Source organism: Echinococcus granulosus (assembly GCF_000524195.1).
Source record: "Echinococcus granulosus chromosome Unknown EG_S00079, whole genome shotgun sequence".
NCBI classification, from domain to species: Eukaryota; Metazoa; Platyhelminthes; class Cestoda; order Cyclophyllidea; family Taeniidae; genus Echinococcus; species Echinococcus granulosus.
Genome location: NW_020170459.1, coordinates 287863 through 309684, shown reverse-complemented (window position 1 = coordinate 309684; position 21822 = coordinate 287863). Strand labels below are relative to the sequence as shown.

The 21822-nt window shown below is 45.2% G+C and overlaps 3 protein-coding genes across 3 annotated transcripts in view; 1 reads left to right on the top strand and 2 right to left on the bottom strand. All coding sequences in view use genetic code 11, as the record gives it.

Moving 5' to 3' along the window:
• Window positions 1–2772: 2772 nt before the first annotated feature.
• EGR_07520 (Transcription factor AP-4) lies at window positions 2773–4025 on the bottom strand (the record flags this gene model as incomplete). Its single annotated transcript, XM_024496769.1, has 4 exons — window positions 2773–3374; window positions 3412–3592; window positions 3626–3794; window positions 3946–4025. The coding sequence occupies 4 exons, from the start codon at window positions 4023–4025 to the stop codon at window positions 2773–2775; spliced, it is 1032 nt and encodes a 343-aa protein (XP_024348840.1).
• A 1337-nt stretch (window positions 4026–5362) lies between these two features.
• On the top strand, window positions 5363–7927 carry EGR_07519 (High mobility group protein DSP1; the record flags this gene model as incomplete). Its single annotated transcript, XM_024496768.1, has 4 exons — window positions 5363–5512; window positions 5596–6021; window positions 6119–6440; window positions 7632–7927. 4 exons carry the CDS (start codon window positions 5363–5365, stop codon window positions 7925–7927), a joined length of 1194 nt encoding a protein of 397 aa, XP_024348839.1.
• Window positions 7928–8215: 288 nt separating this feature from the next.
• EGR_07518 (Neurobeachin) overlaps window positions 8216–21822 on the bottom strand; it is a gene marked incomplete at both ends in the record, with an annotated part of 60011 nt that continues 46404 nt past the window's right edge. The window contains 9 exons of the mRNA XM_024496767.1: window positions 8216–8495; window positions 10434–10756; window positions 10995–11224; window positions 12010–12102; window positions 12738–12902; window positions 13736–13891; window positions 14354–14536; window positions 14822–15140; window positions 20057–20200. Of these exons, the coding sequence (XP_024348838.1) occupies window positions 8216–8495; window positions 10434–10756; window positions 10995–11224; window positions 12010–12102; window positions 12738–12902; window positions 13736–13891; window positions 14354–14536; window positions 14822–15140; window positions 20057–20200 (1893 nt within the window). The remainder of the gene's footprint in view (window positions 8496–10433; window positions 10757–10994; window positions 11225–12009; window positions 12103–12737; window positions 12903–13735; window positions 13892–14353; window positions 14537–14821; window positions 15141–20056; window positions 20201–21822) is intronic.

Sequence of the window (21822 nt, the reverse complement as noted above, 5' to 3'; positions counted from 1 at the left end):
GACTGCAAATTGCCAAGGCGTTAAGGTGTGATGACCAAGTCAGCCCTGAAAACCTAATGTCAAAGCATAGAAGGGATGGAGAACTATTAGCATAGGTGACATGAACTGGATATCATGATGCCAGTGTGGTAGCCACGATTCTATGTAGTTAGGCATCATTACGTTCTAAATGATAGGCATTGACGTCTCTTTCTCGTTCCCTTGAACGAGGCAAGTGAACGCATTGTATCTCTGCTTCACCACTCATAAATCCTTAGCTGTGTAAATGCATGAAAGACTGCATTCTCAAATGAAGACGCCCAAAAAGTTCAAAGTCCCTTGAGCACCTTTGAACGACAAAGGAGTTCCTTTGATCCTGCCCCATCTGTTAGGCGGCGCTGCCGCAATCACTTAACCATTCCCAGCTGTCTGAGCCAGGAGTGAAGCTGTGTTTGTGTGTGGGTGAGCAGGCTTGGCATGAATGGTTTGGTTTTACGCGGACCTGAAGGATTAAGTTGTGATGATTTGGCACAGCTCGGCGGTCCTGGCCTTCCCATGCACGTGTGCACGCGTACCACTTCGGCTGCGTTGCCAACTTTGCCTGCTCCAGCGCCTCGCGCCAAGTCACCCGCCTATGACGTGAGCATGTGCGTACGTGCCACCGCAGCACGCTCCAATCAAACGCGCGTGTGGGGTGACGGCCTCCGGGCGTGCACATGATTGTGTTTTGGTTGCACACGGGGCGAGATTTGGCTGGGTTCCCAAAGTTGAAACAAAAATAAAACAGCGCAACGCAGTAGTACTGCTGCGTGGCCACCACTGCGCTGCTGTGTGCTGCGCACGCTAACCGTAATTAAATGGGAGAGGGAGGCGAGAAGCACGTGTGGGTCCAAACACGAAAACACGTTACTACTTTTGGCCTCTAATTTCGTCGCGCGTGTGTGCAGCTGCCAAGCTTACAATCCAAAGCCCTGTTGGGTGTGTCTTATAACCTGCAGGGTGCAAAAGTGGCACCCGAGAAGCGGCGAAAATCAAAATCAAAAAAGCGTTTCTGTGCATGGCATAATCAATGCCGACTCAGACGATCAGGTCTTATGAAAGGAGTTTGCCGCTTTGGCTTAAAAAATCCGCCTATTTCAATCGGCTGCGAATTTAAATATTAGGTCGCGCGGGATCGATAGTGCAAGCGCGCGTGCGAGAGGAGGGGGGGAGGGCGGTAATCGATAAACCGAGTGGTGGCTTGAAACGGGGTCGTCTGACTGATTGGAATCAACCGAATTCACACTGCAGAGTAGGATTGGCTGCACGATTTCAAACTTTAAATGGGTTTACCAAGTTCTACCTTAGCTGCCTTGGGCGTTCGAAGGCCGCCAACGAGGGTAAGCTTGCGGTGTGAATTGCAGGCCCGATCACCCAGTGGATTGCGTGGTCGGTAGCGCCTATATCGCAATAGCGGTGTCGTCTGCTTGAGTACCTGTGCGGTTCAAGCGAGTAGCTCGGGTAAGCGTTAAGTGGAATGCACCGGAAAAAAGTTTTTTCTGCAAATCACCTGGAATTTTCACTAAATTTAGCGTTTGAAAAAGGTATATCTAAAAGAAAAGATTTAGATATCGCGATTTGGTGGAGCACTCTTGATATACTCCAGTTGCGTAAGTAGTAATTAAGATTGGCTGACGTGATTATGAACGGGATGGATCCATCTGTCGGGTGCTCTTCGTACTACAGCAGGTGGCATTACCACTTGCTGCGCTCACTAGCTACGTCGTATGAACGATCTTTAATAAAAACTAAAAGCTATTACTGAGGCAAAAATACGAGGAAACCAAATGACAGGGGCATTGCTTAGACAGATGCTTGGCGAAAAAGAGCGCGAGTCCAGGATATAAGGTCAATCTTTGGAACGGATTTAAACGCGCAAGTGACATGACTACTGGATAGACACGACGTGGGCACCAAGGTCCACAGCCTGTGGAATCCGAGCGTTCGAGGGGAAAGAAAAAATGCGATCGTGAGTGACCTCACCACCCCGCTTTCCGTTTTGGTTCGAAGAAAAATCAGGATCCTGAATCACCCAACGCCCTCGTCCCAAAACGGCTTTGCGATGACACAGATGCCGACTCAAGACTTTTTATCTCTGCGTTACAATTAGACCGATCAGCGCGTCCAGGACATGCACACACCAACGCGCGCCCACAACACAAACGACGGTTTAGCCGATCTCGAAACAAGTGACGGGCCCCAACCCGCTCCACGGTGCATGCGAGTCTGGAACTCCATCCGAAAAGTACACCCAGATTTGGGGAAAAGAAGCCAAGCCATCACATCCCCGCTGTAGCAGCATTCATCGAGTGTTAAAACTAACCAACCCCTAACTGCGACACTGGAGAAACATGAGGCAATTCAATCGAGATTTTTTTTAATCCAGGAAAAAACAAATCAAGCGCATTGAAAGGAAGATATCTGGACCGGAGTCGAGAAATTGGAAAGAAAAGAACAAGAGCCGTAGTAGTTCACACCACTAATAATTAGGAGAGGAAAAATGGTACCAGCTGAGAAGCTTCAGTGGACAATGTACAAATGAAACATCAGCAAACAGGCCAAAATTCACCAACCTACAGAAGAGGTCTCACGACTCAACAAATCCGTAAAATATTATAAAACTGTGCTCGTAGGAAAGAAAAAAACGGTAAGACAGGATATTGAACAGGTTATGTACACAGCAGCCATCCACTTAGAGGTCAAGACCGGGACCCGGTGGTGAAGGCTGAAGAAAATAAAGCATCTAGGATGAAGTTAGTGCGAATTATTGACTACAACTTGGGGACGATGAAGATACTTATGGGGGATTGGACGATTCAGCAGTTTCGCGACGGGATGGTACCCATCCATCGACATCTCCTTGTGACTTTTGTCTTCGCACGCGGGAATAGGAGTCGGTGGCAGCGCAGGCGGAGAAGAGTTCAGAACGAACTCCTCTGCGAAGGAGTTGATATTCTGCTTTAGGACACCAGAATCAGTCGTATTTAAACCGTATGAAAATGGTCTCAAGTCTGAAACTGAGTCCGGGAACTTATAGTAGACAGTCTGCCCATGCGGAACATAGGCGAATGAGTCGTTAAGAGGAGGTTTTTCTAGCTGCTGAGGCGTATTCCCCGGAGGGCCCTCGATTTGCTCAATAGCCATCACCAGGTGCTCCAAACGGGCAGCAGTGCCCACGGTACTATCGAGAGGTGAAGCGGACGAGACTGGCGGCAGTCGAGTAGTCGACGACGGAGAGCATCCAAAATTACCATCGTAGCAGTCCGAGGAGCGACCCGAAGCGTTGCCATCATCAAGATCAAGAAGTGCTGTCTCGACATCCTGCTTAGCCACTTTTAGGGATTCCAACGTCTTTCCTGAAGGGAGAGAATTACTTCGGAGTATGCAGCTTACCTTGATCTTCAGCGCGACGCTTTCTTGCGAAACCAGTCGCGACCTCTTCAGTAATGTCTGCGAGTACCGCCGACGGGGGCAGACCAGTCGAACGTCGGTAGAGTGCCAATTCCTGTTCAAGAGCGCTCACTTTCAGGAGAAGGGTATTGACAAGTTTTGCAGTTTGTTGCAAAATAGATGCCTACTAGGGTCAAAGATAGAATGCAGAATTTACCTTGCTCAATTTCTCACCATCCTGTGTGGGCGGCAAAAGAATTCTAAGGTTCTCAAAACCAGCATTAATACTCTGCATCCTACGTCGCTCGTTGCAGTTTGCAATCTCACGTCTAACGCGTTTTTCGTTTTCAACTTGACCAGACTTTGCGATATCAGAAACATTGCTTCTACAAGGAGATACTGAATCATTAGATCCACAAAAGTGCAGACACGAAAGGACGAGAAGCAAACAAGCATTGGAAGAATGTATATGATATGGCGCATGGCAGAGTAAAAAACGGTCACATGCAAGATGGCGCCCCATGTGCACAAACGTACCGTCGATGCTTCATGCCTGATTCTTCGGAGTACTCAGGGAAAGTGCGTCTCCTATCTACTAGTTCTACCTTATGAGACATGAACGGGTTTTTAAAACAAACGTGGAAAATGATGACAACACACGAAAAACGAGCACAAGGACAGAAAACAAAACGACGCCGAGCGCACGACAGGAATCATACAATCGTCCGCTCTTAATAACGCACGAAAACCGTTAATAAGTGAATTTAAAATATTTGCGTTAACAGGTAAAATTGGTAAGTTCCCCTAATGTTTAATTAAAATCAATATGTAAAATTTTAAAATTTTTGAGCCGAGTCTCTGAATTACCGAGTAAACCGCTTTTTGTATCTAGGACATCAGATTATCTAACGTTGTTATAGCAATAACATGGCGGATGTATCTGCGTGGAGGTCGGTAAAACAATTCATTTTGGGGAAATCAATAGTGTCGGCTTAGATAATGCGTCGAGTTATTGTCAAGCATTATCCTGATATAGGCACTTTTAATTAGGGGCTGAAAGTGCGATGGAATAGATCAGAAATGCGTGAGTTAACCATGGTTCACCTGGTACTTTAAATACACAGTCTCGTGAATTATATTTTAATGATAACACGGCCACATAGCATCTACCACTAATTATGCCACAGGGAAGAATCACTGCCATTGTGCATTTGTAAACGCACGCACATTCGCGCGCGTTTAAATCGCAACATACGCGAGCGATGTAATTACATGTTTGTATCTCGCTTGCAATTTGCCTTATTTATTTCGATCCAACACCGTATCGGTCCCAATATGTCGGGCATACACCGCACATGACCAGGAAGTTAACCCCTCTTGGCATATTATTCGTGCAGTTGAACAAGAGGCACGGGAAACATGGCTCACCATGTCAGAACGTATTTTTAAATGTTTCTTTGCAAATAACCCACTTTTGTGTTTGTTCTTGTTGATAATTCCGGGGGTCATTCTAGGGCATTGCATTTATAAAGGATTACGAAGTGGGTCTGTATTGACGTTGTCTTGTTCTTGATTTTGTGCAAAAACCATACACTGTGTTGTTTTATGGGGTTTTTCGTTACAATGCAGCCTATTTTTCTTCATACTTCTAATAACTACAAAGCATTTATGCATTTAAAGATTTGTTTTTGTTAAAATGCAAAAGTATTTGCTAGACCTGGTATTTTTGTTGTCTATACTACCACTTTTACAGTAATTTGACAAACTCATGGTTGTGGTTCTATTCTTCCCCCTTTGTCACGCATGTCTAAGCAAAATCCATGGCCTATTTTTTTAAATATCTTAGATTTGTTTTGGGTAATTCTTTTTTTTATATATGTATTTTTTGAAGTTGTTAATGCCTAAATACTTTTTGTTTGTATGCACATTGCTGCCGCGGGCGCTTGTGTAGTGAATGAGGGTGAAGGACAAGAACCGGCCCAAAAGTCCCCTTTCCAGTTTTGCGTGTTTTGTTCAAGTGATTCGGGATAAGCATCGCTCTCTTCATCCCAATGAAAATGTGATTTTTAACGAATTTGCCAAGCGGTGTGCAGAGCGATGGCGTGTGAGTTTGTCCCTTTGTTTATGTGTACAGAAGTTTAAAACCATCGTTTCATCCCATCGAGCCCCTTTACTGTACTTTTGAAGGAAATGCCTCCTGACAAACGAGTTCCCTTTGAAGAGATGTCTCGCTTGGATACAAAGCGTTACAACAGAGAGATGGGGGAGTATGTACAACAACAGCAGCTACAGCAGCAACAGCAACTTCCGCCCCAACCCATGATGCATACGCAGCAACAACAATCTCAACCAGGTGGGCAGCAGTCGACCTTTGAACATCACCATCACATGCGGGGAACCAAAAGGCGGCGACTTAAGGACCCCTCAATGCCCAAGCGCGCCCTCTCTGCTTTCTTCTTCTTCTGCGACCACTATCGTTCTGAAGTCCGCAACACTCATCCGGATTGGCGGGTTAGCGAGGTCGCCAAAGAACTCGGGCGTCTATGGGACGAATGTCCGGATAAGGCCCCCTATGAACTGCAAGCGCAGAAGGATAAGCAGCGCTACGAAGAAGTGGGTCATTGATTTAACCCACAATCGAGTCAGCTGCCATGTGCGAGGAGATATATCTAATCAACGCCATATTTTCTCTTCTGATTTAACTGATCAGGAGATGCGTCGGTACAAGGAGGGAACTTTTGTGACGACACCGAAGCGGCTGCGTGACATCTCAGCCATGTCCGGAGGTGGTGTTGTCGAAAGCGGAGCTGGTGATGGCGGTGGAGGCATTGGTGACAGCTCTGCCAACGTCAATGTTGCCAATTGCTTCGAGATCGAAGGCAGTCGGGAGGTCGACGAGATGGACGGTAAAGGTGGAGAGGACGACATTGATGATGAGGAAGATGTTGATGATTATGAGGAGGAGGGAGATGAGGAAGAAGAGGAAGAGGGAGAGGAAGAGGAAGAAGACGATGATGCGGATGAAGGAGCGGGTAATCTGTTTTTACAAGTCATCTTGCACAATAGCATGTGGGAATGATGTATTAATATTTCTTGTAGGTAAAAGTACGATGTTCTATCGTTTAGAATACTGATCCACTGTAGATTGATACTGACGGGAAATTCATTTTTTGCTTTGATATTAACTGTCTGCAAATCAATTTCCCAGGGCTGCCCCTATTTAAGGTGAATATCTGGTATTAAATCTAATTTTAGGAGGTTCGAATCACCAAATTGGAAACTGGTAGGCAAAGAAGATGGGTAAGATTTCTTCTCAGTTAATGCTCTTTAGGATGAGGTTCTGCTTAAAAGACGAGATCGTCAAATTTGCGTTATTCGGGGGGATCGTATTCCATGATTTAAAATCAAATGAGCTTTGCGGAATGGTTTTTCGGTAGAACTCTATTCATATTCCTAGAAAACCATTTTTTAACAACCTAAGGACGGCTTTTGCGACAGCTGATTTTTTGGAAGGCCTAATTCTTCAAAATCTCTGAACACGACTACTTGATAACAGTACTTCAATAAGCCGTCGGTTTTTGGAGGCATCTGGGTCGAGTAGAGGTGTAAAATGCCTCCGCAACTATATTTTCTCCCTTGAAATGACGTTGTCCAAGAATGGATCTTTCCAGACTCATGATTAGGTTCTCCAACTCATGACCTTCGGAATGATTGGATTTTTGCGAATTTGGTTTTGGTTTTCTTAAAATTGTAAAGCATCAGTCGTCGCGAGGACAACGATTATCAGAAGCCAAGCAGAGGTGTAAAGTTTCTCCACCATTTTGCATTTTATTCTCCAGTCAGTTGTATTTCGAAAAAATTAGATCCTTGGAAGGCAACAAGAATGAAAAGTACTGAAGGCCGTCGGATTACAAGAAATAATCTCCCCACCAAGTGGATACTTTAGGCTCATCGTGAACCTCCAAGGTGGTCTAGTGCGAAATCCAGCTTTTTGAAAGGCTGGATTCTTCGCAAACTAGGAAACATTTCTTATTGCTTAAATTTTATCAAGGAGGCAACGAATTTTGACAACTTATTTGATAGAAGTGCAAAGTCTTTCGAGTTTTGATCCTACTTTAATTCAGTTGCAGTCTTCAGGAGAGACGTTCTTTTCCACAGGCTTTGATTAGAATTGGACTCTTGAGGGAAGAAGTGAGGCTACAGAATGCACCGTTTTCTTTCAGACGAAGAGGCAGATTATGAAGAACTGGAGAAGGGGGCAATAGAGAAGATGGAGGAGGACGACAGTGCAGCCCACCCAACTGCACAAAACGAAGGTGTGGAGGCGGGGAGTGGAGAGGAAGTCGGGACGACGCCGACATCAAACCACCATCACAACCAGCGTCAGGCGCCGAACGCCTTCTCAGTTGCCTATGTAGTCAGCGATAGTGCTCATAAAGGCGAATCTGGTGTCGTTGATGAAGACGTAAGGGCGGAGGGAACTCATGGCGCGACTGTCGATGAAGATGACGATGACTAGGCCTCCCCCGTAATCCTTGCTCCTCCCCCTCCTATGTGTTTACGTGCAATAACCTCCTCTCCCCTCCCTCCCTGTGAAATATAATGTATTTAATCTTTTTCTCCCTCCCTCAACAAGAGAAGTGTCAAGTTTTCCTTTCACTTGATTGAGTTCGTTAGTGGAATGTCTGAAAACATGATGTTAAAACACACAGGTAGAAGAGAACAGAAAAGTATGGAATGAGACAAGACAGAGGAGGCGGATGGAGATATAGAATGGACAAAAAGGGAGGGGTGGTGGCATACAAAATCAGGTGGCAGTAGTGGCCGCGGACTCGGGGGTTACTGGTAGCTGTTCCTCGTCCTGTGCCCCCTCCCGCTCTTCAGTTTTTGTGGTGCTGGTGGTGGTGTTACTGTTTGCAGGTTGGGGAGGGTAGGAGCGGGTGGTGTGCTGCTGTTGATCATCCTGATCCTGGCGTGATTGCTGCTGCTGCTGCTTTGGTTTTCCTCCCTGAATCTCCTCCCTCCACCGATTGAAGTTCACGTTGAACACCACGAGGCCACCATTCGCAAGACCAACCACAATGAATCTGGGGGTGGTGAGTGGATAAAACCAGGTCTTATCCTTCACTTAGTACCAGAAAACTAAGTTAAGGTCAACGGCTCTGAAACGTGCTATTTAAAAGGTGTTGGAAGGTCTTTTTTGCCAGTGGAGGTTTTCGAGTCACTGGTACCCGCAAATACCCCATAAGAAGCCGATTTAGGGGTACAAATCCATTATCAACAAAACCAGCCATCAATCTGGGTACCTTCAAGACTCCACCTAAGGAATTCCTCAATTTCCTTTCTAGAAAGAACACTGAGAAATTTCAAAACAAGGGACAAATTTAATTCAACCTTTTATCAATCAGTAAGCCTCTTAGTCCCCAAGCGCAAGATTAACTCTACTCATGGAGAGGGATTTCTAAGGACTATTATTAGGGATGGTGTTTGATTGCCATGATGGTTGAGCCAACCGCCGACCCTGGAACTTCCAGGGACTTCAAAAGTGAAGAGATTCGCCACTGAAAAGTCTCTTTCGGACAACTAATATAGTATCATACAAGCCTCTGTGATAAGAACCTAATAAGAAGATGCTCAGACCCCTATGGTGCTTGAATGGTATCACTATGAGAGAAAACTGTTTCTAAATTGGTTGGGTTCACAAAAAGTACCAAGTTTGATCATTAAATTCGTACTTATAAGATTTTACTTCAGAAATGCATGGAGGCAATCAATAAAAGCGAAGAAAGGCAACTTGAAGACGCTCAGAACTAGTTACAACGGACGCCTTGCTTCGAATTTAGATACACCATTGGAATTGGGTTCCAACATATGCACTGTCAAAGAGGCCTATCAAATGCTTCTAATAGAGAGGGTTCGATAGAACGGACGAGAACTTAGTTTGCAGCAACTTCACGCTTCCCTATGCCTCTTTCTGCCTTCCCATCGTCAGCTTTAGTATTTCGGGGATAGGCACTACTGGAAGTGCTGGAGATGTCCGCAATCCCTAAAAACGTTGCTGTTTCGATTCTCTCTAGAAGTTTTCGTTTTCGTGGCATGTTTCACACATTCTAAAACACCTTGAAACTGGCGGTCCCCTTCACTTCCCTTCACTGGCCAACAGCACGCACAGAGAGATTTTAATACGTGAGAGTGGTGCAGCCCTGTGGCCTCACGAGCCAGCTAGCAGTCAGGTGAGCAAATGCCGTACCCCCTGCTTGCTTACACGTGTCGGCAAACCAAGACGTCCGTAATGAAGGCCTTGCCTCCTGATCGCTCAGGATTAGAAACTAGGGAAGGTCCAAGTTCGCACACATAAACATCAGTCTATAACAGGGAGATGAGGCATTTCCAACCGCTTCTAAACAGAAGCGCGCTATTACGGCGCTCCAGTGCTATTGTAGATGCTATGTCCTGGTGTTATGTTCGCGGGTACGGATGCTATCAAGACTCCAACCAGAGCAATCAATGAATTAGACTTACGGAAACCGAAATCTGTAAAGGCGATAACGCGCGTATAACACGAGCACGGTATCCGCGCTCGTGTCTGTTGGCTGGAATACTGAGTCACGGGTCGGTGCCATCCCTGGCTGTTTATGCTAGTTCAAATGGCAATGGTTTTACCGTGTATATTATTAGCACCTTTAAATTACAACCACCAAATTATTGGCTACTTAGAGGAAGTACCACTTGTGGAATGTCTCAGAGGACGTTGTTGAAAATTCTAGAATCCAAAAGCTGAAACTTCTTCTGAGGGTTCAGGCAACCTCAGGCGGAACATCGTCTCCAACACTAAGCTTTCCGGCTATAATCTGCCGATCGGTGTTCATAAAAGCGCCATGGATAATATAGCACAAGACCATCGAGTACATTGAACATACTCAACTCCACAGTAAAAACTCCCTAAGAATCACGTCAAAGGCGGGAGAACGCATCTAAAAGTTTCCAAAACCAGTCTCTACATAAAATACGGGGTGTGAACTCACCTGTGATCGGGGCTGATATCAAGTGCAGTGATGGGTGCTTTGCAGCGGGGCAAACAGTGGAGAAGTCGGAGAGAGTGGAGGTGGAGGATGGAGACGATGCCGTCATTGCCAGCGGCGAGGAGGAAGTGCGCACATCGAGTCACCGCTAGCGCACTGACCGCGTAGCCCTCCCCTTCCGCTTTCGACTGTAACTGCGCCCGTGCCTGTGACACCGCCAGTGGGGAACCGTTGGAGGAGGAAGAAGAGGAGGGAATGGGAGCGGAAGGGGGGGAATGAGAGACGGTGGTGGTGCTACTCTGTTCTTCAATGACTCCGCTCTGAATCTACGAACATGACAAGCGCAGCCAAATTAAAAATTGAACTTCATCGAAAAATGCCCGTTCGCACTATGCCAAAACTACCCCCTTCATATGAGGTGCCGTCGAACCCGTTGCACAGGCAATTTAACATTGACTCCCAAAAAGTATGGGAAAAAATGAGTGAATGATCTAAACGAGAGAGTGAAGTTGGTAGAAAGGGGTATTAGAGCCGTGCCTGTCGATGGAGATCAGTGGCAGCGACGAGACGCGCGTTGAGCGTGAAGACGGCAAGTTTGGTAGCGCCGAGTTGGAAGACTACGTAACCGTGTCGCGTCACCACGAGGCGTGTCGGCGATGCGGCAGCGACAGCAGCAGCAGCGTCGGCGGCTCCAGCAAAGACAGCACAGGGGCGCAGTCGGTCTGCTGCCGTTTGTGGCGCTTCAAAACGACGCAACAGCTCACCCTGCGTGGTGTGCAGTAGGCAGGCGCCTCCTAAAACCAACACATACGCCACGTCACTCATTTCGCTCGGATTTCAGATTTTTGTGATCAAAGAGTGTGAGCTCACATCCGCTCGTTCCGCGCCCTGCGCAATGCAACAGATATTTCATTCTAATCACGGAATAAGGCCATATGAGGCTAATTTTCATGACACCGTATAAAATATGGTGAGGTACGTTTTGTAGTACTTATTTGCGACTTGGAAACGAAAAATCGAGAATCTATTTGAGAAAGGAGCTATTATGCTGACTGAGGACAGGGCATATGGAACTGCATTTCTGATAGACCGCTCAGATTACAAAGTTCATTGACTGTCGTAGCCGTAGTAGTAAGGGTATAAACGCTCCAAAGATGATCGGCAAGGTTTATCAGTAACAATCCAGGTCGGGATGGCTCCGGTTCCAGTCCTCAGCCTCAATACTAACTCCTGCGAGCATTCAGCCAGCTCTTGGTGCGCCTGGACGCCTGACTAACGCATAACCTGTGCAGTAACGAAAGTTTACGTGAGACGCATTTCCATTTTGTGAGGACGGTGAGTAACAGTACCATCGTTGAAGAACATGCAATCTCAAACCTTAAGCTTTTGTTCGATATCGAGGCAGACGAATCAATACTGGCAAATGTTGGGGGAATAGGCAACCATAGTACTGTAGGGTATTGTGCTACGTTAGATGGAACTGAGTTCCTTCAAGCTGTCAAACCAGTTAAATTGAATTAAAAAAGTGATTGGTAGAAAGCTAGAGTCCCGCTTAAGATTGACTTGCCTTCAGAGCCACTGAATACCAGACCGAGTTCAGCTGAAATTGCGATGCACTGCAGCGCATTCTGGTGTCCAACGAGGGTCACATGGGGCATTGGTATCGCTCCGGCTATAAGAGCAGCACGTTCAGTCATTATGACAAAATTGGACATCAGATTCATTTTTTTCGATGATTTTCTGTGCGGCGAGTCAGAACCTCATAGTGGGAGAGCTGAACTAAAAAAGTTGGTCATTACTTGTGTTGTGGAGGCAGAACAGAACAGAGAGGCCATAGTGAAGGACGCTATGTGAAGAGAGTGCAAAGAGAAGAACTCAAGAAACAAAAATAAGAAGCTAGGAATAAAAGTTGGCAGATAGGTCGATAGAAATAGGAAATAGAGATAAAGGCAGACAGATGGAATAGCGATGCTGATAATTTAAGCAACCATCTGCATGAATCAAATGAACTCGTGATCGAATTCCTGTATATAATCTAGAAAGTCAAATAATTTAATTCAGCAAAGGAAGATACGGAAACGATGTAGAAAAAGGGGAAGCACAGACGGACAGAGATAAATCGTGTAGACAGGGAGAAAGATAGAATGAAGAGATAAATGGGGGGGTAAACGAATGGAGAGATGAATGGAAGACTGGGGATAGATAAAAATGGAATGTTGGTAGATTGACCCAGACAGACAGAGAGATTAGAAGCAGATACGGATGGTCAAATAGTTAAACAAGTGGATAAAAAGACATGGGACCTACAGTGCTCGGAGAAGAGACAAAGGGATTTGGTGTCGAAGATCCAGAGACAGACGAGACCGTCGCGACCTCCAGATGCGAGGTAACAGTGTCCGATGGCGGTAGATTCCGAATGGCCGAGACATGTGACTACGTCCTGGTGACCGCACACGCTCTGCACGCACCGACCTGAGATTTGTCGCAAAGCAATACTTGTTTCAATTCCACTTTTGACGAGGTACGTCTTTAGTCTCCAGCGTTTTGGTCTGCATGCTGCAGAGATAGCCCCGTGACGATACTGAGCAGATTTACTTGGGAACAAAGGCGTAAAACCCGAAGACATCTACTAATAGCGAAGACTTTCGGCGGAGCAAAGTGATGGAACACTAGGAGCTAAGTGTGTAAACTGTGTTAGATAAAATGGAGCTTGCATTTCTTAAAATTTTCAACTATCTTTCTGAACACAAAGCTCCCTATTGAACTTAAACGATCTTTATGTTAGTTTCGCAGCTTCTCTCCTCGTTTCAAATGGAACAATTGTCAAACTAGTAAACCCTTATAGAGCCACTAGAGACTATTCGGGCGCTACGTTGAACAAAGAGCTGGTAAACCCCCTTCGAAGGAGCATTAATATTGACTACGCCGGCTGCAGATTACACCAGGACGTAATGGAAGAAAGGATTCTAATGTGAACGATTGGTATGATTTAGATACTTGATGCCAGATACTGAGGACAGCTCAGATAGGTTGCCAGATAACACTGGAATGGGAACATAGTAAAAAGAGTAAATACCGTGAAACGTATCTCCACGAAGCTGCTTTACCAAAATGCAAGTCTCAGTTGTGTATGCGACTGTGTGGTGCCTTTCAACCTCCTACGCTAGCAGCATGTGGTTCCACTTATGCCACCCTAGCTACTAGGTCTTTAGATCCCTTGCATGCCAATAAACTGAACCACCTCCAGAATTGTATGATAGACAGGCAGGGACAGAAAAGGGAGGGAAAGAACAGAGTTCTCCTACCTGAGTCGACAGAGAAGATGCGGAAGGAGTAGTCGAAGTAGCCACATGCGACGATGGCACGACCGTCACCGGTCACCACAAAGTTGTTCGCAGTGAGGCGAATTGAAGGATCCATGTTCTCGCCAATATAGCGCCGATTTCCTGATGGGTTCGGTGCTGCGAGGAAAGGCAAACAAAATAAGATGCTTGAACAGATTTCAAAGAAGTCAGCCATTTTACGAGCCAACTGACGGCGTGTAAGGCCTCTTATTTGGCGTATCCAAATGGCTGTGAAAGTGTAAGCTGCCAATAATTTATTTTGAAGCACGTCTACTGCCACCCATGGAGCAATGATTCACTGAAGCATTCACCTCCGACTTGAATAAAAAACCAAACGATCAAACTGCGCTGCTTTACAACAACAACTGTCGACGTGGATTGTAGTAAGATAGCGATGGGACTACTAGGCAAGGTAACGAAGATAAAAAGAGCATCTACGTATACTAGGGTAAAATAACACTTCAATATTCGAAGAGCATCACATATTGAAGCAAGCCAAAAGTCTACTGTGGATAGCTAGTTCGCGTAATTATTCACCGTAGAAGAGACGAACCGGAAAGTCGAGCGACGAAAACTTACCAAGGGGTGTGGGATCGAGCGTGAGGAGTGGAGTGACTTGACTCTCCGCCGAAATGACGGGCAAGGTGGCGGAAGAAGGAAGATTTGAGGTCAGTGGTGAGTACGGCGGCGGTGGCTCCTGTGACTTTGAGGAGGTCTCACTCGACTCCACCGACATTGGAGTTGGGGAAGTTGCCTTGAAAACTACAAGTGATCAAAGGGAAAGGGTGATGAACACCTACTATGAATCGCAAACGTGATTTGGAAAGCAAAAAAACGGTCCAGTTTTGTAATATGAAGAGTAACTCAAATAAAAAGATAAAGTACTTACTTTTGCGCCGAACAGAATCTAGAAAGAAAAGAGGAACTGAAATTAATAGCTTTTAAGGCAACTCACCTCAAGTCATCGGGGAGATGAGCATCGACACAGGGTCGGTCTTAAATCCTCAAACTATGCCGAGAGAAGCAAAAATAAAGCGGTAAGCTCACCAGAATCCGCAGCAGCAGCTGCCGCAGCCTTATTCCACTTGTTAACAGTGAAGACACAATTGGTAGAGACAGCAAGAAGGGAGACATCAGCACCGACGCCGTGGTGAGGGCTGGATACGAAGAAGAGGCCGAGGATGGACGCGTGCGACGCCGGACGTAAACGGGCGGTGACCTCGTGAACGGGCGGGGCAAAGAGGCGAGGGCAGGCGGCGAGTGCGGAACCCCGTGGAGGATGGGGTGTTGTCAGCAGCTGACTTGGTGTCTGGCCGAAACATGTAATCTGACCCTCCAATGCCTCTCGCAGTACCGGATCGGTGACCTACGCAAAAAGGGTTCGTTATTCAAATGAGATTCCTTTTCAATGTATCGCGAGTCAATCTTTACGTCAGTGGCACAGAGATCTGCTCGCACCACTCATTTGGAGTAATATCCCGTGAAACCCCAAAAAATGCGCCTTTGTTCGATTTTTGAAGACTTCTAATCGGCTGCTAATCGCCAAACATTCTAGAGATTCGTGCTCCCGCCCAGCTATGGTTGACTACCCATGCCCAGCAGTAGTGTACTCTCCCCGCATTGGTAACCACTTGAAGCCCAGGGCTAATCAGTTACTATCAACGTACGTAACTAAAATCATTCAAAGCGCAGAAGTCATACCACAGATATGGCAAGGCTTTAACTAATTTTCGAGCGGGAATTAAAGCTAATGTGATTATGAACAAAGACGAAGGTTTCGACTCCGTTCGATTAGCCTCTTGCAGTAGCCACATTGTCAACAGACAGGGTTGCAATTGGCATGGTGGAGTTCCACTATGATCCCGAAAACAATGCTACATTTCATTCGCGGTTCGCGAAGGTCAGTCCCAGCCTACTTGGTCTTGAGTGATTTAACAAACTGAGTCTAGAGGAGCTAACGGTCAAGGCCATCCACGCTCAGATGCATACCAATGACATATCTTCCGAGCAGCCAGTGGAAAATGTCAGAAAGGTTTTCTTAAACTTCCGATTTGGTCATGCTGCTCGGACACGTCCGAGGATCACTCTCAAAGTCCGACAAGCGGCAGAGGTTCCCATGAATACCATGGCCCCAGTCCGAGAAGCCCTATTCACAACTCCGCTGCAATGTCGCCTGATCCATTGATGACATCTCTTACCGCGTTTTATTCGATGCTGATTAAAAGTAATCAAAAATATCATCTGTGGTCCCTCCAACGACCACCAAGGTGTTACCAGTGCAGTCCCAAATATTCAGTCAACGCAAGATTGAGGAGACGATGGGCACTGACAACGGAACGCAGTTAACTTCACGGGAGTCTCATGGCTTTTGCTGTCCACATGCTATTACGCGTATTCAATCTCCGACATTTCATTCAAATCCAATGGACAAGTGAAGAGGCCGTTGACACAATCAAGCAAGCACTAGTTAAGTTACCAGAAGAGGGAACTGCCGATGTCTTTTAAAGGTTTACTGACACATCGGACAACAAATTATTCTGTGCAAAGCCTCCAATCATCAGCCGAAGTGCCGAAGAGACGCAAGCTTTGCTTGGTCAACGCGGCAATGGTTACACAACCGTTCCAAGAAGTATGCACGGGAAGCCCCAACGAGGCTCACGACAGACACTGATGCGTACACCCGCAATTATCGGCAGGAATAAATTTATGTGAGTACGGTGAAGTTAAATTCAACGTCAAGGACGGGAACGACACCTGGGTGAGGCATCACAACCAACTGCGTCCACAATGAGACGAGGAACTAGCAGCTCAACGCAGTACAGATACCTTTGCCACTTGTGGACCTTGCTTCACAGAGCACTATGGAGGAAAAGGTCTAGATTGGCGGTCCGATAGACATAGGGGCTGAACGCAACTATCGCTAGTCGATCGGGTGAAGGGAGGTGCTGAAGATGCCTGCCACTCTAGAAATATGTGCCTACTCGACTTTTAGAAGTTCCGCTTGATTGCTAATCTGCAAACATCCTAGCGAATCGTGATCTCGCTCAGTTCTGCCTGACTGGTCGTGCCCAGCAAATGCGTGCTCCAACTGTGCTGATAACCATAGTTATTAGGGCTAAATACGAGTAAATTAATACTGACACACAGACTCACACTCACGCAGCCATTATGCATGAACGCACTGACTATAACCCCCTAGGCATACTTTGAAGTTGCTCATCTGGTTAGTGGCCTCGATAGGATCCGGGTGACTCACACATAACACCAGGTTATAACAAGTGACAGTGGACAACTGCTTTTATGGCAGCTAACACGCGCGGGTTACAATAAAGAGGGAACCAGCTCCATTAGCGAATTTAATTCACGAACCCTCTTCGTCTCCAGCGGATCGACCTCCACGCCACCGATGCTACTAATCTCTCAGGTCATCAAGTGCAGTCTATCAGGTGATGGTGCTACTTTCCAACTAGTACACATTCTAAAGTTCAGAGGAAGTTCTAGTTCTTGGCATAAGAACAGCTCCTCACTGAAGCAGTAATTTGACGTTTGTGTGTAGCAGCAGGTCCCAACATCTGTGAAGTCTGCACTCCACTTCCTCATGAGCAATTTTATCTCCCCACCAGAAGGAGAGAGGTATGCATTTTATCGACAAAACTTGTTTCTGTCGTAGAGAAACATAACGACGTAAAGATAGTAAACGCAGGAAAAAAAAAGACGCGGGGCTGACGCAGTACTTGTTGCCCTGTTACTTGGTACCACGAGGATGAACGAATATAACCCACCACTGCAAAGTGCAGAAATTTCATCAATTTTGACAATCTGAAATGTGTGCATCGATACCGAAACAGGAGTTTTCAAAAATGCCCACTAAGTCATATCTTTTCCAAACTAAACCCAAACCTGGTGAGTGCCAAGTGAGAGACATGCTCGGCGAGAAAGTTCAATCATCGAGCATAAAAGAGCTCAAGAAAAGTTAAAAGTGTGACAGGAAATGGAAACAAGTCTGCATGCTGTCTATGAAAGCACGTAACACAGTCGTTTGAAATACGAGCCTGATCGCTATACATCATTTGGACTAGACATTTTGTACAAACATTCCATTAAGAATGATTTTGTTTCGCTGTTGGTAGATGCAGCAGGACGTTTCTAGTAGAGGCCGACAGTAGTAGTTGGTAGGGTCCCCTTGAATACAACATTGCGATAAAATTAAGTATTTCATGATTGGGGTTGGGAATCTAGAAACGGTCTGAATGAAAAAATGAAAACGAAAAATAACGGCATAAATCAAGCAAGGAAATTCGTGTGGTTCACTAAAATGGCTCCTCGTGACTCGCAGGAGGCCTGTGAAATCCACGTGACTGTTTAGTCAGCAAGCAGTAAAAGGCGTCATTCTACGGGCGCGCTAACCTTTACTGAGCTTGCAACTGTTTTCCTGCCACCTCAAACTCTCATACCATCAAATGTCGGTTGAATCGGGAGGGCGTGGTCCGTGGTTGTCTACCTTACAAATCGAGTTTGACTCGATTCCAAAGGATTGGGGGGGGGGGGGGCTTTTGGTACCGCTTTTTCGCCGAAGGTGCGGTACACAGTAGCACGAAGTACCTCCCAGAAATGATTTAAGCACTTTGGCTTTGATGATGAATTGCTCGAAAATAGATGGGCTCATCCAGTTCAGGGGCATCTATCTTTGCTAATAGAGGAAGAATTGCATGTCATTGTTGAAAATGGAGATGAAGGCTAGGGTGTCAAGGACAACAATAAGCTAGGTTTACCATGATCGATGATAAAACAGCTGAGAAGGGAAAGCTGTGATAGAAGATAAGCACGTGTACTAAGAGAGGAAAGCAATTTTGAAAGGCTACCCACACTGGCTACCAAGCCAATTGATTTGTGCTAAAAATGACTTCTAAATGTATTTCAACGTTGGTTAAGCGAAAGAACGTATCACCAGTTAATCCCAAATGACTCATTCGATACCCCATTCCCCCCCCACAATCCTGAAGTATGCACCATTTCGTCAACACCAGACTAAGGTCAACGTTTGTGTGTGATTGACCGCAGGCGCAATCGTTCACCACGACTTTTCACCCGCAGGTCAAATCAAAAATAGGGTTGAGATCCGTCCTACGCACTCAACACTGCTAGATACAATTCTACACCACCGAAAAATGTGCAAGGATAGTTTTTCCTTAAGAAACGGCCAGGATAGCGAGGATCATTTAATCAGCTAATTCTTCACACCCCATAACACTAAAATTGATCCGTGAAAGGACCTCAAACCATGCTTCGGGATGAAATAAGAGGGTGATGCTGGCTCACTTCATTCTACGTATTCCATCAAGAACCTTTCTCCAAGCAACCATTACTATATTTTCGCGGCATTAGATGCACGAAACGGACACGGGAAGTGTAGTGAACAATTTGTTGGAAGGTAAAAGACGGAAACAGGGAGACTAGGGTAGATTTATCCTGGCTTCCCGTAGAATAATGAGCTTCCAAGTGACTTGGAGATTCCTCTACACTATTCAAGAGTAGTAAAAACTAGCAAGAACGACGCGATGAATTGGACTAAAAAAAGTGGAAAAAAGTTTGCGGACAGATGTAAGCGGAGTATCAGGCAAATGGGAAACACGTCTTAAAAAATACAAATAATTAGATCTGGTAATAAACGAAAGCTTGTGTTTATGGGGTGAGGCATCTCAAGAACCTGAACAACTTTTATTGAGGACGCAATTTTCGAAGGGACGGGACTGCTTTTACGAACTTCACAACCAAGCAGGCATTGACCAAAACGCGTGGCAATGCAAATTTCTGATTGGTGTAGAGAAAACCAATGACCGTGAAGCTCCAATCAAAAAACAGAATTGGGCATTTCGACATAGCGAACGCTTTTCTGAAGTCCCATCAGACAATTACTAGCATTATTTTACATTTAGTCCTAATTTCTATCCCGGTGAATTGCTGGCAGAATAAAGCCACCTACCAGCCATTTTAGATAGCTCAAGGCTTTTGTTAACACTTTACACGAAGTTCCGTCGCCTATCCCGTGACTTTAGAATCGAATGGCATCGTAAAAGTATGAATAGAGAGGACAGCAATAGTTCAAGACAAAAACGAATGATTCGAGATGATAGGTGAGGTAGTTCTAAAATAAAAAAGCAATTTCAAACCACTTTTTTATACTACGGTTAGATCAAGGTTGTTTTTCGCATAGTCAAATAATAAGAGCATGGAACGTAGGATGGGGAGGAGTTGCAAATTGCGCACGAAAAGCGAACCTACCTTATCCCAATTGACACTGTCCTCATAGGTGAGATAGTGGAAAACATTGGTGGCTTTCACCGCTTCCTGACCACGCTGCTTGTAGCCGAAGATTAGGTCGATCCAATGGTGTAGCTGACATGACACAAGCTCCGATTCTAGTGCCTAAGGGAGGGAAAAGAAAAAAGCCAAATTAAAGCATACTGAAAGCCGCTTTTAAACAAACCATACATGTCATCAGCTTTTACCATGAGATAATAGAACAAATAAAGAAATGTATGGTGTAGAAGTGGCATGAGTGCGGAATGTGTGATGAAGTGCAACCTAATAGCTACTTTGTAATAGTATTAAAAATTTTATTTAACATTCTCTGTCCATTACTTTATGGTCTCTACACTACCGGAGACTTGCGGTCCCAATCATACCGATAACACCCATTCGGCTTCAAAAAAACATTTCTGAAGCAATAAGAGGAATGGGATATTTGAAAAACCGTAGCGACAATTTGGAAGCCATGCAAACTGTATAAAAAGTCATGTCTAGGTATAAGTCCCAAATGTTTCAACAAACCACAGTCAGTCTGACATTCAATATATTATCCACTGATAAATGTAATTTTACGTTGGACCGGAAAAAGGTGTGGCTCATTTCCCCACGAAATGAAAATAACCTTACACAGATTAAACTGTTTGAAAGGGGAGCTAGGTGTTAAGGTTTTAATTTTTATTTCCAATTTTAAGGTTTAAAGTGAGACTAGCCGGAAAAAGCCGGCTTGACTGAGGCGCTGAAAAGTCAGAGGCTCACCATTACGCGTGGAGCGCGCATTGAAGTTGAGAGATGAATAACCGTCAGTGAACGACTAATAAGGGACATGAGTTGAAGCGAGGGAAAGAAGAGCAAAGAAAATAAGGCCATAATGAGTTGAGATTTTGGATTTGGTTGAAAAGAAAATTCAAAACACGTCAATTTTCGAATAAACTTGGGTGCATAATCACAGAGGAGCGACAACTATCAATGAGACGGAAGGAGGTTCAGGAAGGCGAAACTTCTGCTATCGGATAATCGTACATCAACAAATTCAGATGAGTCAAAGTTGGAACCGATAACCCCGGATATTTGCTAATACAAAACGTAAAGAATCAATTTAGAGTGGACCACAAAATGCAGCAGTGAAGAATGGAGGACAAGGAAGTAAGACTAGAAAATGGGAAAAATAGGACACAACAACGGTCATGAGGATATTTTGAATTCCATGCAGAAAATGTGCATTAACTGCAGCGGGAGGGGAAGAGCATCGCTTTTCAGTGAAGTGTAATCGTGCTGAGACTAACGACCACAAAAGACGGGGAACTAAGCCTAACAAAGTCATAGATATGAATTAAGGATCTCAAGTCCACATTTTAAATGAAAATATCTGGATTTCATGAGCTTCGACTTGAAAAACAAAGCGCTACTCTAGTCTGAAATTTCCAAGATTTGAAAAAGAAATATCACAAGTCAAAACTCTCTTTCTAACAGTAAATTAAAGGTTTTTTCCTAGTCAAGAACATATCTTGATGTGAGTAAGTACCAAAGATATAACTAAAGGATAATCAACGACTTTCCACTTCCTTTGTGAATGAATTCAATAAGGGGATTGGAAAAGGAGACGCTTGAGAAGATTAAAGGTGCCAGATGCGAGGGAAGTGGAAAACACGAGCCTCCACCATCAATGTCAGGAAATGAAGGTGATTACACGACCAATTAAGCAAGAAAGGTGATTCGATGTCCACAGATAGAGATAGTCC